This window comes from Carassius auratus, unplaced genomic scaffold, assembly GCF_003368295.1.
Source record: "Carassius auratus strain Wakin unplaced genomic scaffold, ASM336829v1 scaf_tig00043482, whole genome shotgun sequence".
Lineage (NCBI taxonomy): Eukaryota > Metazoa > Chordata > Actinopteri > Cypriniformes > Cyprinidae > Carassius > Carassius auratus.
Window position 1 is genome coordinate 1 of NW_020526777.1, and position 16,587 is coordinate 16,587.

Consider the following 16,587-nt stretch of genomic DNA (forward strand, 5'->3'; position numbering starts at 1 on the left):
AGCAACAATATTTATATTTTTCATCTCTCCTGAAATAAAGATGTGAATGAATGTCTCGAGACACCAGAGGTCTGTGGTCCAAACTCTCATTGCACCAACTCAGTTGGGAGTTACAACTGTTCCTGCTTGAGTGGATTTACTGTGACAAATAGGACAATCAGTCAGCATAAGTAACCCATGCAATGGTGAGTATGTAGAAGATGTGTTCATCAGTAATTATTTCCATTTTTGTTGTGTAAAAAAAAAAAAAAAACCTGTTTATGGATTGGTGTATTTTTCTTTTATTGTTGCTTAAGCATGATTAAATACATACGTGGTTGAGTATAAAAACAGTTGCATTACATCTCTGTTGGCCAAAAGTTCATTATCTATTAATAATTTCCTTTGGTGAACCATGTTTATCGTGTTTGTAGGTAAACATCATAGTCATCATTTCTGGATGTTTTGATCTCTTTTTCCACAGTGACCCTACCTTTGACTGAATATCTGATTGAAATTCAGATCAATAGCACGGACAGCAGCTTCACTGATCAGCTGAGGATCCTTCTGATGTCTTTCAGTTTGCCCTACACAATCAGTGACAGCACTAAAATTACAGAAATCAACATAACTACTGGTATGACCTCTGGCTCTGCTTCTGTCATGTTGTATAGCTAAGAATAAACTTATACATCATGAATGCTTCCATAAATGATGAATTTGGGATTTTTTTTACTCTTCTTGACTTCTTCTATTTTTCAGTGTGTTCTTTGAATGAAACACAGTATCAGTGTAAATGTGAGGGTCTGTTTGTTTGGCCGAATGACACGTGTCACTCATACGAGGCCTGTGATGTCATCACTAATGGTTCATGTACATGTATCAATGCCCTTCCAATCGACGGACAGTTCTGCCAAGTGAGACACTGACATCTTTCTATATGACAACATCATTTCTTCATTTAATTATTTTTATCCATTGATTTCCTTTGATTAAATGCATTTTATTGCTAGTTTGAAAGACAGATTATTTGCAGTATTTTTGTTCGCAAATAAACACATAGTAGATTACAGTATATGGAGTTCTGTCATTAAAATATCTACTACACAGTAATGTTCTTTTAATATAAGTTCAGGTTTTGAGAAACACATTTTCTTCAAAATAGCTGAAGTTTTTGTCATCATAAAATTGTAAACTTTACGAATGTTCTGCTGAAGCTGCTTCTGTTTCAGTTCTACCTTCTGAGTAACGTGATTGACATTGATGTGAGATTCTTTGACTTGTTCCTGGTGAACTACTTACGCAATCTCATCAAAAACATCAGCCTTCCTCTCACTCTGAGCAATAGCATTAATATCACAGATATCGACATGAATACTGGTTGAGATCAGAATGTTTTATAATGTCACATGCTAAATGAGTTCAATATTGGGAGAAATGACAGTTTTAAACACTGATAAATGAATCCCATTCTATTACAGTGTGTGGGTTAAATGGAACGAATATGAGTGCGTGCTGTGAGGAGAATCATGTTTGGCCAGTGACACCTGCAGGGTCTATTCAGGTGTGTGATGACATCGTGGGGAGGCACCTGTGGATTGTATTCGAGCTTTCCTTCAGAGGGTTCACTTTGTCAGAGAGGTAGGAAATAACATTAGATTACAAATGTTTCTAATTGTAATTGTGGTAACATAACCATTGTGAATTTACTCAGTAACACTTGACACGTTGTTTTGGAAATCTGTAATTGTAACGTTTATGGAATGCCATCTCTTTTCTTCTTTTTTCTTCCCCCAGACATCAATGAATGTAAAGATTGCAGTGTCCAGGTGTGTGGTCAATACTCAGACTGTATTAACATCATTGGGAGTCACATGTGTTTCATGCTGGAGTGGATTTTAATATCTCTAATAAAGACAGTCCTGTGAGCCGCAACAACTCCTGTCAGGGTAAGTTTTATTAACTGATTTTGTTTTATGTAGTTATGTTTATATTTAATAATAATGTTTGTGTGGATAATGTTTTGTGCTGTTAATATTGTGGGATTTATTCATAAATATATAATAATGTTTTCTGTGTTTATTGCATTAAATTGAGTGTACAAAGCAATTTATCTTTACAGTTTATGGGAATACTATTGTGAGCTTAAGCTGTTTCTGTTTGTGGTGTAACATCATTCAACAAATGATTCATTTTTATCTCTTCAGCTTTCTGGAATATTAATTGTGGTTGAATGTCTTTCCGATACCAGAAGTTTTGTGTCTTTAGGTATTTACGCTAATTTAAAACATAAAAAACTAGAACTAGAATCAGATTTAGAAACTTTTGTAAAATACAGGTAGCTATTTATTTTATAATATATATATATATATATATATATATATATATATATATATATATATATATATATATATATATATATATTACCATAAGAATCTATTTAACATTTTATTGCTTAATTCAACTATTAAAAAACACATTTAACTTCTGATTAAATATTTTTCTATATCCTCTCAGTCTAAATTTTGGCAGCCAAAGTGTAAGAAAGAGTAGATTTGTGATGGTGAATTTCATATTAGAGTGTTTATAATAGCAACAATATTTATATTTTTCATCTCTTCCTGAAATAAAGATGTGAATTGAATGTCTCGAGACACCAGAGGTCTGTGGTCCAAACTCTCATTGCACCAACTCAGTTGGGAGTTACAACTGTTCCTGCTTGAGTGGATTTACTGTGACAAATAGGAATCAATCAGTCAGCACCAGTAACCCATGCAATGGTGAGGCATGTAGAAGATGTGTTCATCACTATATATTTAATTTTTGTTGTGTGTCAATAATAATAATAAAATAAAAAACCTTCAGTCTGTTTTATGGAGTGGTGTATTTTTCTTTTACTTGTGCTTTAAGCGATGATTAAAGCTGTTTAAATACGTGGTTGAGTATAAAAACAGTTGCATTACATCCTGTTGACCAAAAGTTCATTATCTATTAATAATTTCCTTTGGTGAGCCATGTTTATCGTGTTTGTAGGTAAACGTCATAGTCATCATTTCTGGATGTTTTGATCTCTTTTCCACAGTGACCCTACCTTTGACTGAATATCTGATTGAAATTCAGATCAATAGCACGGACAGCAGCTTCACTGATCAGCTGAGGATCCTTCTGATGTCTTTCAGTTTGCCCTACACAATCAGTGACAGCACTAAAATTACAGAAATCAACATAACTACTGGTATGACCTCTGGCTCTGCTTCTGTCATGTTGAATAGCTAAGAATAAACTATATACATCATGAATGCTTCCATAAATGATGAATTTTGGATTTTTTTTACTCTTCTTGACTTCTTCTATTTTCAGTGTGTTCTTTTGAACGAAACACAGTATCAGTGTAAATGTGAGGGTCTGTTTGTTTGGCCGAATGACACGTGTCACACATACAAGGCCTGTGATGTCATCACTAATGGTTCATGTACATGTATCAATGCCCTTCCAATCGACGGACAGTTCTGCCAAAGTGAGAAACTGACATCTTTCTATGAAAACATCATTTATTCATTTAATTATTTTTATCTGTTGATTTCCTTTGATTACCTGCATTTTATTACTAAGTTTGACAGACAGATTATTTGCAGTATTTTTGTTCGCAAATAAAACACGTAATCAATTACAGTATATGGAGTTCTGTCATTAAAATATCTACTACACAGTAATGTTCTTTTAATATAAAGTTCAGGTTTTGAGAAAGATATTTCTTCAAAATACTGAAGTTTTTTCATCATAAAATTGTAAACTTTACGAATGTTCCACTGAAGCTGCTTCTGTTTCAGTTCTACCTTCTGAGTACGTGATTGACATTGATGTGAGATTCTTTGACTTGTTCCTGGTGAACTACTTACGCAATCTCATCAAAAACATCAGCCTTCCTCTCACTCTGAGCAACAGCATTAATATCACAGATATCGACATGAATACTGGTGAGATCAGAATGTTTTATAATGTCACATGCTAAGATGAATTCAATATTGGGAGAAACTGACAGTTTAAACACTGATAAATGAATCCCATTCTATTACAGTGTGTGGGTTAAATGGAACAGAATATGAGTGGCGTGTGTGAGGAGAATCATGTTTGGCCCAGTGACACCTGCAGGGTCTATCAGGTGTGTGATGACATCGTGGGAGGCACCTGTGGATGTATTCGAGCTTTCCCTTCAGAGGGTTCACTTTGTCAGAGAGGTAGGAAATCACATTAGATCACAAATGTTCTAATTGTAATTGTGGTAACATAACCATTGTGAATTTACTCAGTAACACTTGACACGTTGTTTTGAAATCTATAATTGTAATATTTATGAAATGCCATCTCTTTCTTCTTTTTTCTTCCCCCAGACATCAATGAATGTAAAGATGCAGTGTCAGTGTGTGGTCAATACTCAGACTGTATTAACATCATTGGGAGTCACATGTGTTCATGCTGGAGTGGATTTTAATATCTCTAATAAAGACAGTCCTGTGAGCCGCAACAACTCCTGTCAGGGTAAGTTTTATTAACTGATTTTGTTTTAATTTAGTTTATGTTTATATTTAATTATAATGTTTTGTGTGGATAATGTTTTGTGCTGTAATATTGTGGATTTATTCATGAATATATAATAATGTTTTCTGTGTTTACTGCATTAAATTGAGTGTACAAAGCAGATTTATCTTTACAGTTTATGGGAATACTATTGTGAGCTTAAGCTGTTTCTTTTTGCGGTGTAACATCATCCAACAAATGTTTCATTTTTATCCCTTCAGCTTTCTGGAATATTAATTGTGGTTGAATGTCTTTCGATACCAGAAGTTTTTGTGTCTTTAGGTATTTACGTAATTTAAAAAACATAAAATACTAGAACTAGAATCAGATTTAGACTTTAAATACAAAACTTTTGTAAAATAAGCTAGCTATTTATTTTATTTATATATATATATATATATATATATATATATATATATATATATATATATATATATATATATATATATATATATATATATATTTTTTTTTTTTTTTTTTTTTACCATAATAATCTATTTAACAGTTTATTGCTTAATCAACTATTAAAAAACACATTTAACTGCCGCCAAAATAATTTTCTATGTCCTTTCGGTTTAAAATTTGGCAGCCAAAGTGTAAGAAAGAATAGATTTACATGATGGTGAATTTCATATTAGAGTGTTTATAATAACAACAATATTTAGATTTTTCATCTCTTTCTGAAATAAAGATGTGAATGAATGTCTCGAGACACCAGAGGTCTGTGGTCCAAACTCTCATTGCACCAACTCAGTTGGGAGTTACAACTGTTCCTGCTTGAGTGGATTTACTGTGACAAATAGGAATCAATCAGTCAGCACCAGTAACCCATGCAATGGTGAGCATGTAGAAGATGCGTTCATCATTAAATATTTAATTTTTGTTGTTTAAAAAAAAAAAAAAAAAAAAAAAAACTTCAGTCTGTTTTATGGAGTGGTGTATTTTTCTTTTACTTGTGCTTTAAGCGATGATTAAAGCTGTTTAAATACGTGGTTGAGTATAAAAACAGTTTGCATTACATCAATGTTGGCCAAAAGTTCATTATCTATTAATAATTTCCTTTGGTGAACCATGTTTATCTTGTTTGTAGGTAAAGTCATAGTCATCATTTCTGGATGTTTTGATCTCTTTTTCCATAGTGACCCTACCTTTGACTGAATATCTGATTGAAATTCAGATCAATAGCACGGACAGCAGCTTCACTGATCAGCTGAGGATCCTTCTGATGTCTTTCAGTTTGCCCTACACAATCAGTGACAGCAATAAAATTACAGAAATCAACATAACTACTGGTATGACCTCTGGCTTGCTTCTGTCATGTTGTATAGCTAAGAATAAACTATATACATCATGAATGCTTCCATAAATGATGAATTTGGGATTTTTTTTACTCTTCTTGACTTCTTCTATTTTTCAGTGTGTTCTATGAACGAAACACAGTATCAGTGTAAATGTGAGGGTCTGTTTGTTTGGCCGAATGACACGTGTCACTCATACGAGGCCTGTGATGTCATCACTAATGGTTCATGTACATGTATCAATGCCCTTCCAATCGACGGACAGTTCTGCCAAAGTGAGACACTGACATCTTTCTATGACAACATCATTTCTTCATTTAATTATTTTTATCCATTGATTTCCTTTGATTAAATGCATTTTATTGCTAGGTTTGAAAGACAGATTATCTGCAGTATTTTTGTTCACAAATAAAACACGTAATCAATTACAGTATATGGAGTTCTGTCATTAAAATATTTACTACACAGAAATGTTCTTTTAATATAAAGTTCAGGTTTTGAGAAAGATATTTCTTCAAAATACTGACGTTTTTTCATCATAAAATTGTAAACGTTACGAATGTTCCACTGAAGCTGCTTCTGTTTCAGTTCTACCTTCTGAGTACGTGATTGACATTGATGTGAGATTCTTTGACTTGTTCCTGGTGAACTACTTACGCAATCTCATCAAAAACATCAGCCTTCCTCTCACTCTGAGCAATAGCATTAATATCACAGATATCGACATGAATACTGGTGAGATCAGAATGTTTTATAATGTCACATGCTAAGATGAGTTCAATATTGGGAGAAACTGACAGTTTAAACACTGATAAATGAATCCCATTCTATTACAGTGTGTGGGTTAAATGGAACAGAATATGAGTGCGTGTGTGAGGAGAATCATGTTTGGCCCAGTGACACCTGCAGGGTCTATCAGGTGTGTGATGACATCGTGGGAGGCACCTGTGGATGTATTCGAGCTTTCCCTTCAGAGGGTTCACTTTGTCAGAGAGGTAGGAAATCACATTAGATCACAAATGTTCTAATTTGAATTGTGAAATCTGTAATTGTAACGTTTATGAAATGCCACCTCTTTCTTCTTTTTTCTTCCCCCAGACATCAATGAATGTAAAGATGCAGTGTCAGTGTGTGGTCAATCCTCAGACTGTATTAACATCATTGGGAGTCACATGTGTTCATGCTGGAGTGGATTTAATATCTCTAATAAAGACAGTCCTGTGAGCCGCAACAACTCCTGTCAGGGTAAGTTTTATTAACTGATTTTGTTTTAATGTAGTTATGTTTATATTTAATAATAATGTTTTGTGTGGATAATGTTTTGTGCTGTAATATTGTGGATTTATTCATAAATATATAATAATGTTTTCTGTGTTTATTGCATTAAATTGAGTGTACAAAGCAAATTTATCTTTACAGTTTATGGGAATACTATTGTGAGCTTAAGCTGTTTCTGTTTGTGGTGTAACATCATTCAACAAATGATTCATTTTTATCTCTTCAGCTTTCTGGAATATTAATTGTGGTTGAATGTCTTTCGATACCAGAAGTTTTTGTGTCTTTAGGTATTTACGTAATTTAAAAACATAAAAAACTAGAACTAGAATCAGATTTAGACTTTAAATACAAAACTTTTGTAAAATAAGCTAGGTATTTATTTTATTTCTATATATATATTTTTTTTTTTTTACCATAATAATCTATTTAACAGTTTATTGCTTAATCAACTATTAAAAAACACATTTAACTGCCGCCAAAATAATTTTCTATGTCCTTTCGGTTTAAAATTTGGCAGCCAAAGTGTAAGAAAGAATAGATTTACATGATGGTGAATTTCATATTAGAGTGTTTATAATAACAACAATATTTAGATTTTTCATCTCTTTCTGAAATAAAGATGTGAATGAATGTCTCGAGACACCAGAGGTCTGTGGTCCAAACTCTCATTGCACCAACTCAGTTGGGAGTTACAACTGTTCCTGCTTGAGTGGATTTACTGTGACAAATAGGAATCAATCAGTCAGCACCAGTAACCCATGCAATGGTGAGCATGTAGAAGATGCGTTCATCATTAAATATTTAATTTTTGTTGATTTAAAAAAAAGAAAAAAAACCTTCAGTCTGTTTTATGGAGTGGTGTATTTTTCTTTTACTTGTGCTTTAAGCGATGATTAAAGCTGTTTAAATACGTGGTTGAGTATAAAAACAGTTGCATTACATCTTGTTGGCCAAAAGTTCATTATCTATTAATAATTTCCTTTGGTGAACCATGTTTATCTTGTTTGTAGGTAAAGTCATAGTCATCATTTCTGGATGTTTTGATCTCTTTTTCCATAGTGACCCTACCTTTGACTGAATATCTGATTGAAATTCAGATCAATAGCACGGACAGCAGCTTCACTGATCAGCTGAGGATCCTTCTGATGTCTTTCAGTTTGCCCTACACAATCAGTGACAGCACTAACATTACAGAAATCAACATAACTACTGGTGTGACCTCTGGCTCTGCTTCTGTCATGTTGTATAGCTAAGAATAAACTATATACATCATGAATGCTTCCATAAATGATGAATTTGGGATTTTTTTACTCTTCTTGACTTCTTCTATTTTTCAGTGTGTTCTTTGAATGAAACACAGTATCAGTGTAAATGTGAGGGTCTGTTTGTTTGGCCGAATGACACGTGTCACTCATACGAGGCCTGTGATGTCATCACTAATGGTTCATGTACATGTATCAATGCCCTTCCAATCGACGGACAGTTCTGCCAAAGTGAGACACTGACATTTTTCTATGACAACATCATTTCTTCATTTAATTATTTTTATCCATTGATTTCCTTTGATTAAATGCATTTTATTGCTAGGTTTGAAAGACAGATTATCTGCAGTATTTTTGTTCACAAATAAAACACGTAATCAATTACAGTATATGGAGTTCTGTCATTAAAATATTTACTACACAGAAATGTTCTTTTAATATAAAGTTCAGGTTTTGAGAAAGATATTTCTTCAAAATACTGAAGTTTTTGTCATCATAAAATTGTAAACGTTGCGAATGTTCCACTGAAGCTGCTTCTGTTTCAGTTCTACCTTCTGAGTACGTGATTGACATTGATGTGAGATTCTTTGACTTGTTCCTGGTGAACTACTTACGCAATCTCATCAAAAACATCAGCCTTCCTCTCACTCTGAGCAATAGCATTAATATCACAGATATCGACATGAATACTGGTGAGATCAGAATGTTTTATAATGTCACATGCTAAGATGAGTTCAATATTGGGAGAAACTGACAGTTTAAACACTGATAAATGAATCCCATTCTATTACAGTGTGTGGGTTAAATGGAACAGAATATGAGTGCGTGTGTGAGGAGAATCATGTTTGGCCCAGTGACACCTGCAGGGTCTATCAGGTGTGTGATGACATCGTGGGAGGCACCTGTGGATGTATTCGAGCTTTCCCTTCAGAGGGTTCACTTTGTCAGAGAGGTAGGAAATCACATTAGATCACAAATGTTCTAATTGTAATTGTGGTAACATAACCATTGTGAATTTACTCAGTAACACTTGACACGTTGTTTTGAAATCTATAATTGTAATATTTATGAAATGCCATCTCTTTCTTATTTTTCTTCCCCCAGACATCAATGAATGTAAAGATGCAGTGTCAGTGTGTGGTCAATACTCAGACTGTATTAACATCATTGGGAGTCACATGTGTTCATGCTGGAGTGGATTTAATATCTCTAATAAAGACAGTCCTGTGAGCCGCAACAACTCCTGTCAGGGTAAGTTTTATTAACTGATTTTGTTTTAATTTAGTTATGTTTATATTTAATTATAATGTTTTGTGTGGATAATGTTTTGTGCTGTAATATTGTGGATTTATTCATGAATATATAATAATGTTTTCTGTGTTTACTGCATTAAATTGAGTGTACAAAGCAGATTTATCTTTACAGTTTATGGGAATACTATTGTGAGGTTAAGCTGTTTCTGTTTGCGGTGTAACATCATCCAACAAATGTTTCATTTTTATCCCTTCAGCTTTCTGGAATATTAATTGTGGTTGAATGTCTTTCGATACCAGAAGTTTTTGTGTCTTTAGGTATTTACGTAATTTAAAAACATAAAATACTAGAACTAGAATCAGATTTAGACTTTAAATACAAAACTTTTGTAAAATAAGCTAGGTATTTATTTTATTTCTATATATATATATATATATATATATATTTTTTTTTTTTTACCATAATAATCTATTTAACAGTTTATTGCTTAATCAACTATTAAAAAACACATTTAACTGCCGCCAAAATAATTTTCTATGTCCTTTCGGTTTAAAATTTGGCAGCCAAAGTGTAAGAAAGAATAGATTTACATGATGGTGAATTTCATTTTAGAGTGTTTATAATAACAACAATATTCAGATTTTTCATCTCTTTCTGAAATAAAGATGTGAATGAATGTCTCGAGACACCAGAGGTCTGTGGTCCAAACTCTCATTGCACCAACTCAGTTGGGAGTTACAACTGTTCCTGCTTGAGTGGATTTACTGTGACAAATAGGAATCAATCAGTCAGCACCAGTAACCCATGCAATGGTGAGCATGTAGAAGATGCGTTCATCATTAAATATTTAATTTTTGTTGTTTAAAAAAAAAAAAAAAAAAAAAAAACCTTCAGTCTGTTTTATGGAGTGGTGTATTTTTCTTTTACTTGTGCTTTAAGCGATGATTAAAGCTGTTTAAATACGTGGTTGAGCATAAAAACAGTTGCATCACATCCTGTTGACCAAAAGTTCATTATCTATTAATAATTTCCTTTGGTGAACCATGTTTATCGTGTTTGTAGGTAAACATCATAGTCATCATTTCTGGATGTTTTGATCTCTTTTTCCACAGTGACCCTACCTTTGACTGAATATCTGATTGAAATTCAGATCAATAGCACGGACAGCAGCTTCACTGATCAGCTGAGGATCCTTCTGATGTCTTTCAGTTTGCCCTACACAATCAGTGACAGCACTAAAATTACAGAAATCAACATAACTACTGGTATGACCTCTGGCTCTGCTTCTGTCATGTTGTATAGCTAAGAATAAACTATATACATCATGAATGCTTCCATAAATGATGAATTTGGGATTTTTTTTACTTTGTACTTTCTTCTTCTATTTTTCAGTGTGTTCTATGAATGAAACACAGTATCAGTGTAAATGTGAGGGTCTGTTTGTTTGGCCGAATGACACGTGTCACTCATACGAGGCCTGTGATGTCATCACTAATGGTTCATGTACATGTATCAATGCCCTTCCAATCGACGGACAGTTCTGCCAAAGTGAGACACTGACATCTTTCTATGACAACATCATTTCTTCATTTAATTATTTTTATCCATTGATTTCCTTTGATTAAATGCATTTTATTGCTAGGTTTGAAAGACAGATTATCTGCTGTATTTTTGTTCACAAATAAAACACGTAATCAATTACAGTATATGGAGTTCTGTCATTAAAATATTTACTACACAGAAATGTTCTTTTAATATAAAGTTCAGGTTTTGAGAAAGATATTTCTTCAAAATACTGAAGTTTTTTCATCATAAAATTGTAAACTTTACGAATGTTCCGCTGAAGCTGCTTCTGTTTCAGTTCTACCTTCTGAGTACGTGATTGACATTGATGTGAGATTCTTTGACTTGTTCCTGGTGAACTACTTACGCAATCTCATCAAAAACATCAGCCTTCCTCTCACTCTGAGCAACAGCATTAATATCACAGATATCGACATGAATACTGGTGAGATCAGAATGTTTTATAATGTCACATGCTAAGATGAGTTCAATATTGGGAGAAACTGACAGTTTAAACACTGATAAATGAATCCCATTCTATTACAGTGTGTGGGTTAAATGGAACAGAATATGAGTGCGTGTGTGAGGAGAATCATGTTTGGCCCAGTGACACCTGCAGGGTCTATCAGGTGTGTGATGACATCGTGGGAGGCACCTGTGGATGTATTCGAGCTTTCCCTTCAGAGGGTTCACTTTGTCAGAGAGGTAGGAAATCACATTAGATCACAAATGTTCTAATTGTAATTGTGGTAACATAACCATTGTGAATTTACTCAGTAACACTTGACACGTTGTTTTGAAATCTATAATTGTAACGTTTATGAAATGCCATCTCTTTCTTCTTTTTTTTTCCCCCAGACATCAATGAATGTAAAGATGCAGTGTCTGTGTGTGGTCAATCCTCAGACTGTATTAACATCATTGGGAGTCACATGTGTTCATGCTGGAGTGGATTTAATATCTCTAATAAAGACAGTCCTGTGAGCCGCAACAACTCCTGTCAGGGTAAGTTTTATTAACTGATTTTGTTTTAATTTAGTTATGTTTATATTTAATAATAATTTTTTATGTGGATAATGTTTTGTGCTGTAATATTGTGGATTTATTCATAAATATATAATAATGTTTTCTGTTTATCACATTAAATTGAGTGTACAAAGCAGATTTATCTTTACAGTTTATGGGAATACTATTGTGAGCTTAAGCTGTTTCTGTTTGAGGTATAACATCATCCAACAAATGATTCATTTTTATCTCTTCAGCTTTCTGGAATATTAATTGTGGTTGAATGTGTTTCGATACCATAAGTTTTTGTGTCTTTAGGCATCTACAAAATTTATAAAATTTAAAAACATAAAAAACTAGAACTAGAATCAGATTTAGTATATTTAGTATATAGTTATATTATTATTATTTTTTATTATTATTATTATTTTTACCATGAGAATATATTTAACAGTTTATTGCTTAATCAACTATTAAAGAACAAATTTAACTGCTGCTGAAATAATTTTCTATATCCTCTCAGTTAAAATTTTGGCAGCCAAAGTGTAAGAAAGAATAGATTTACATGATGGTGAATTTCATATTAGAGTGTTTATGATAACAACAATATTTATATTTTTCATCTCTTCCTGAAATAAAGATGTGAATGAATGTCTCGAGACACCAGAGGTCTGTGGTCCAAACTCTCATTGCACCAACTCAGTTGGGAGCTACAACTGTTCCTGCTTGAGTGGATTTACTGTGACAAATAGGAATCAATCAGTCAGCACCAGTAACCCATGCAATGGTGAGCATGTAGAAGATGTGTTCATCACTATATATTTAATTTTATAAAAACAGTATAAAAACAGTTGCATTACATCCTGTTGACCAAAAGTTCGTTATCTATTAATAATTTCCTTTAGTTAACCATGTTTATCTTGTTTGTAGGTAAAGTCATAGTCATCATTTCTGGATGTTTTGATCTCTTTTTCCATAGTGACCCTACCTTTGACTGAATATCTGATTGAAATTCAGATCAATAGCATGGACAGCAGCTTCACTGATCAGCTGAGGATCCTTCTGATGTCTTTCAGTTTGCCCTACACAATCAGTGACAGCACTAAAATTACAGAAATCAACATAACTACTGGTATGACCTCTGGCTCTGCTTCTGTCATGTTGAATAGCTAAGAATAAACTATATACATCATGAATGCTTCAAAAAATTATACATTTTGGATTTTTTCACTCTTCTTGACTTCCCCTATTTTTCAGTGTGTTCTTTGAACGAAACACAGTATCAGTGTAAATGTGAGGGTCTGTTTGTTTGGCCGAATGACACGTGTCACTCATACGAGGCCTGTGATGTCATCACTAATGGTTCATGTACATGTATCAATGCCCTTCCAATCGACGGACAGTTCTGCCAAAGTGAGACACTGACATCTTTCTATGACAACATAATTTCTTCATTTAATTATTTTTATCTGTTGATTTCCTTTGATTAACTGCATTTTATTACTAAGTTTGACAGACAGATTATTTGCTGTATTTTTGTTCGCAAATAAAATACATAGTAGATTACAGTATATGGAGTTATGTCATTAAAATATCTACTACATAGTAATGTTCTTTTAATATAAAGTTCAGGTTTTGAGAAAGATATTTCTTCAAAATACTGAAGTTTTTTCATCCTAAAATTGTAAACTTTACGAATGTTCCACTGAAGCTGCTTCTGTTTCAGTTCTACCTTCTGAGTACGTGATTGACATTGATGTGAGATTCTTTGACTTGTTCCTGGTGAACTACTTACGCAATCTCATCAAAAACATCAGCCTTCCTCTCACTCTGAGCAACAGCATTAATATCACAGATATCGACATGAATACTGGTGAGATCAGAATGTTTTATCATGTCACATGCTAAGATGAGTTCAATATTGGGAGAAACTGACAGTTTAAACACTGATAAATGAATCCCATTCTATTACAGTGTGTGGGTTAAATGGAACAGAATATGAGTGCGTGTGTGAGGAGAATCATGTTTGGCCCAGTGACACCTGCAGGGTCTATCAGGTGTGTGATGACATCGTGGGAGGCACCTGTGGATGTATTCGAGCTTTCCCTTCAGAGGGTTCACTTTGTCAGAGAGGTAGGAAATCACATTAGATCACAAATGTTCTAATTGTAATTGTGGTAACATGACCAGTTTGAGTTTAATCAGCAATGCTTAACATGTTTGGTTGTTTGGAAACCTGTATTTTTTTCCCCCCAGACATCAATGAATGTAAAGATGCAGTGTCAGTGTGTGGTCAATACTCAGATTGTTTTAACATCATTGGGAGTCACATGTGTTCATGTTGGAGTGGATTTAATACCTTTAATAAAGATAGTCCTGTGAGCCACAACAATTCATGTGAAGGCAAACATTATCTACAAATTTTCTTTTCTGTTTTTATTAAATTCTCATTAAACTCATTAAATTGAGTGTACAGAGCTGCTTTGTTTTTGACATTTATTTGATTACTTCTGTGAGTTTTAGTTGTTCCCTTTCAGTCAGTCACTCTCAAAATTACATCCGATGACCGACAAATTGGTATGTCGCTTAGAGATAGCAATCCACTTCAAGTGTTAACTAAATGAGCCAATGCACATTGACACGCAATGTATCCTGCTGCCGCTGATCACAATGTGAATATTCTGTAAGCGCATATTTAGCTTTTCGCTTCAGAGCTGAGCTATCACATTATTCTGGTCCTATCTACTCTACTGAGAGATGAAGACTGATTGAATTCACCATGCTCTTTGAGAGCTCTTCGTGTTGACGGTATTGTGGTTTATTGGTGGTGGTTTCCCAGGTTGAGCGGTTTGCCCACATCAAGCTGCAGTACCCCTGTTGGTGTTGCAGTGTTGATGTCAATCACTCCATCAGAGGGTGAGCCAGAGCTTTCTGGAGAGGAAGATTCAGCTGCACTGCTGTCCTCCAGGACTGCCTGAAACAGATCCGGAAATAATGGCTATGCTTTCCCGCTCCTCCATGGGGCTAGGGCTCGAGTGGAAACTTCCACCGTGTCTTAAGCCCTAAAGATTGGACGCTCTATTCTTCGGGGTGGTCCATGCTGGTTCTTAGTGCCTGCTTTGGTGCCTTTCTTCCCGGAGGTGCATGAGGACCTCACCAGGTCATGGATGGCACCTTTTGCTGCCAGAAACCGATCTACTGGTTCCTCCTCCTTCACCACCCTTGATGGTGGTGCAGGTAGGTGGTACACATACAGCTGGTAGTCCCCCAGGTGGAGCGGTCCATTGGGATGCAGTTGTGTCCTAATACCATGCCTCCCTCCCAGGTCTGTTGGTACTTGTCTGGCCAGCAGTGTTTATACGGCCTGTCGAGAAGCTACCTTTGTGTGACACACTATGGCATTACTATAGGTATTTATGACTAAAGCACTGAGAGGCCTGCACAAGGGTGGTCATGATCTGGAAGTTCTGAAATAGCTCAGAACCACAGCAGATCTTGCACTCCGAGCGATGAAGGTCACAATGAATTTTCTGGGTCATGCAATGTCCACACTTGTGGTCCAGGACTGACTTTTCTGGTTGTGTGTGGTCGACATGAAGAATTCCTCAAGGTCCCTGTGTCTCAGGCTACCCCTTTCGGCAACGCCGAAACATGGCCCAGTAGTTATTGGCTGCACAGGAGCAGACTGAGGCAGTCTGACCTTCTGCCCGGCGGGCAGCTACTGCTTCCACATGTCTGCCGGTCGCAGTGCCCAAGCCTGTTCGAGTAGGACTCGGTCAAACAGACAGCATGCCTCATGCAGAAGCGTGCTCAGTCAGTGTTGAACTGCTTGAATAAATTCAAGAGCAGGATGAAAACTCTGCTCCTGCTTGTACTGGCCTCCATCAAGAGGGTAGGGGACCTGCACACATTTTCATTCGACGATCCATGCCTAGAGTTTGGGCCGGCTGACTCCCAGATAATCCTGAGGCCCCGGCCCGGCTATGTGCCCAAGGTTCCCACTACTTCCTTCAGGGATCAGGTGGTGAACCTGCAAGCTCTGCCCCTGGAGGAGGCAGACCCATCCCTAGCTTTGCTCTGTCCCTTCCGGGCATTGAGATGACATAAACAGGACACAAATCTTCAGGACCTCACCCCAGCCCTTTGTCTGTCACAGTGGTAGGCAGAAGGGGAATGCCATCTCTAACCAGAGGATGGCCCACTAGTGGATGCCATTACCCTGACTTATCAGGCACAGGGTGTGCCCTGCCCATTCAGGTTGTCTTGTCAGATCTTTGCCTAATTCATAAACTGTAAAAACTTAATAGATATTTCACTTTTTTTTTTCTTTTTCGTTCCATAGATATAAACGAATGCTTGTTCAGTCAATC

The 16,587-nt window shown here is 35.2% G+C and overlaps 1 protein-coding gene across 1 annotated transcript; it reads left to right on the forward strand.

Moving 5' to 3' along the window:
* Nucleotides 1-11,049: 11,049 nt before the first annotated feature.
* LOC113086581 (fibrillin-2-like) lies at nucleotides 11,050-15,986 on the forward strand. The gene is made up of 11 exons (XM_026255450.1): nucleotides 11,050-11,197; nucleotides 11,511-11,657; nucleotides 11,759-11,917; nucleotides 12,071-12,217; nucleotides 12,858-13,004; nucleotides 13,197-13,349; nucleotides 13,475-13,630; nucleotides 13,944-14,090; nucleotides 14,192-14,350; nucleotides 15,329-15,454; nucleotides 15,781-15,986. Exons 1-11 carry the CDS (start codon nucleotides 11,050-11,052, stop codon nucleotides 15,984-15,986), a joined length of 1,695 nt encoding a protein of 564 aa, XP_026111235.1.
* Nucleotides 15,987-16,587: the final 601 nt, after the last annotated feature.

Coding starts and splice junctions, on each gene's coding strand:
- LOC113086581 (XM_026255450.1), top strand. CDS start 11,050: ATGAATGAAACACAGTATCAGTGTAAATGTGAGGGTCTGTTTGTTTGG. Junction 11,918..12,070: donor GGGTTCACTTTGTCAGAGAG/GTAGGAAATCAC, acceptor TTTTTCCCCCAG/ACATCAATGAATGTAAAGAT. Junction 13,631..13,943: donor CGACGGACAGTTCTGCCAAA/GTGAGACACTGA, acceptor CTTCTGTTTCAG/TTCTACCTTCTGAGTACGTG.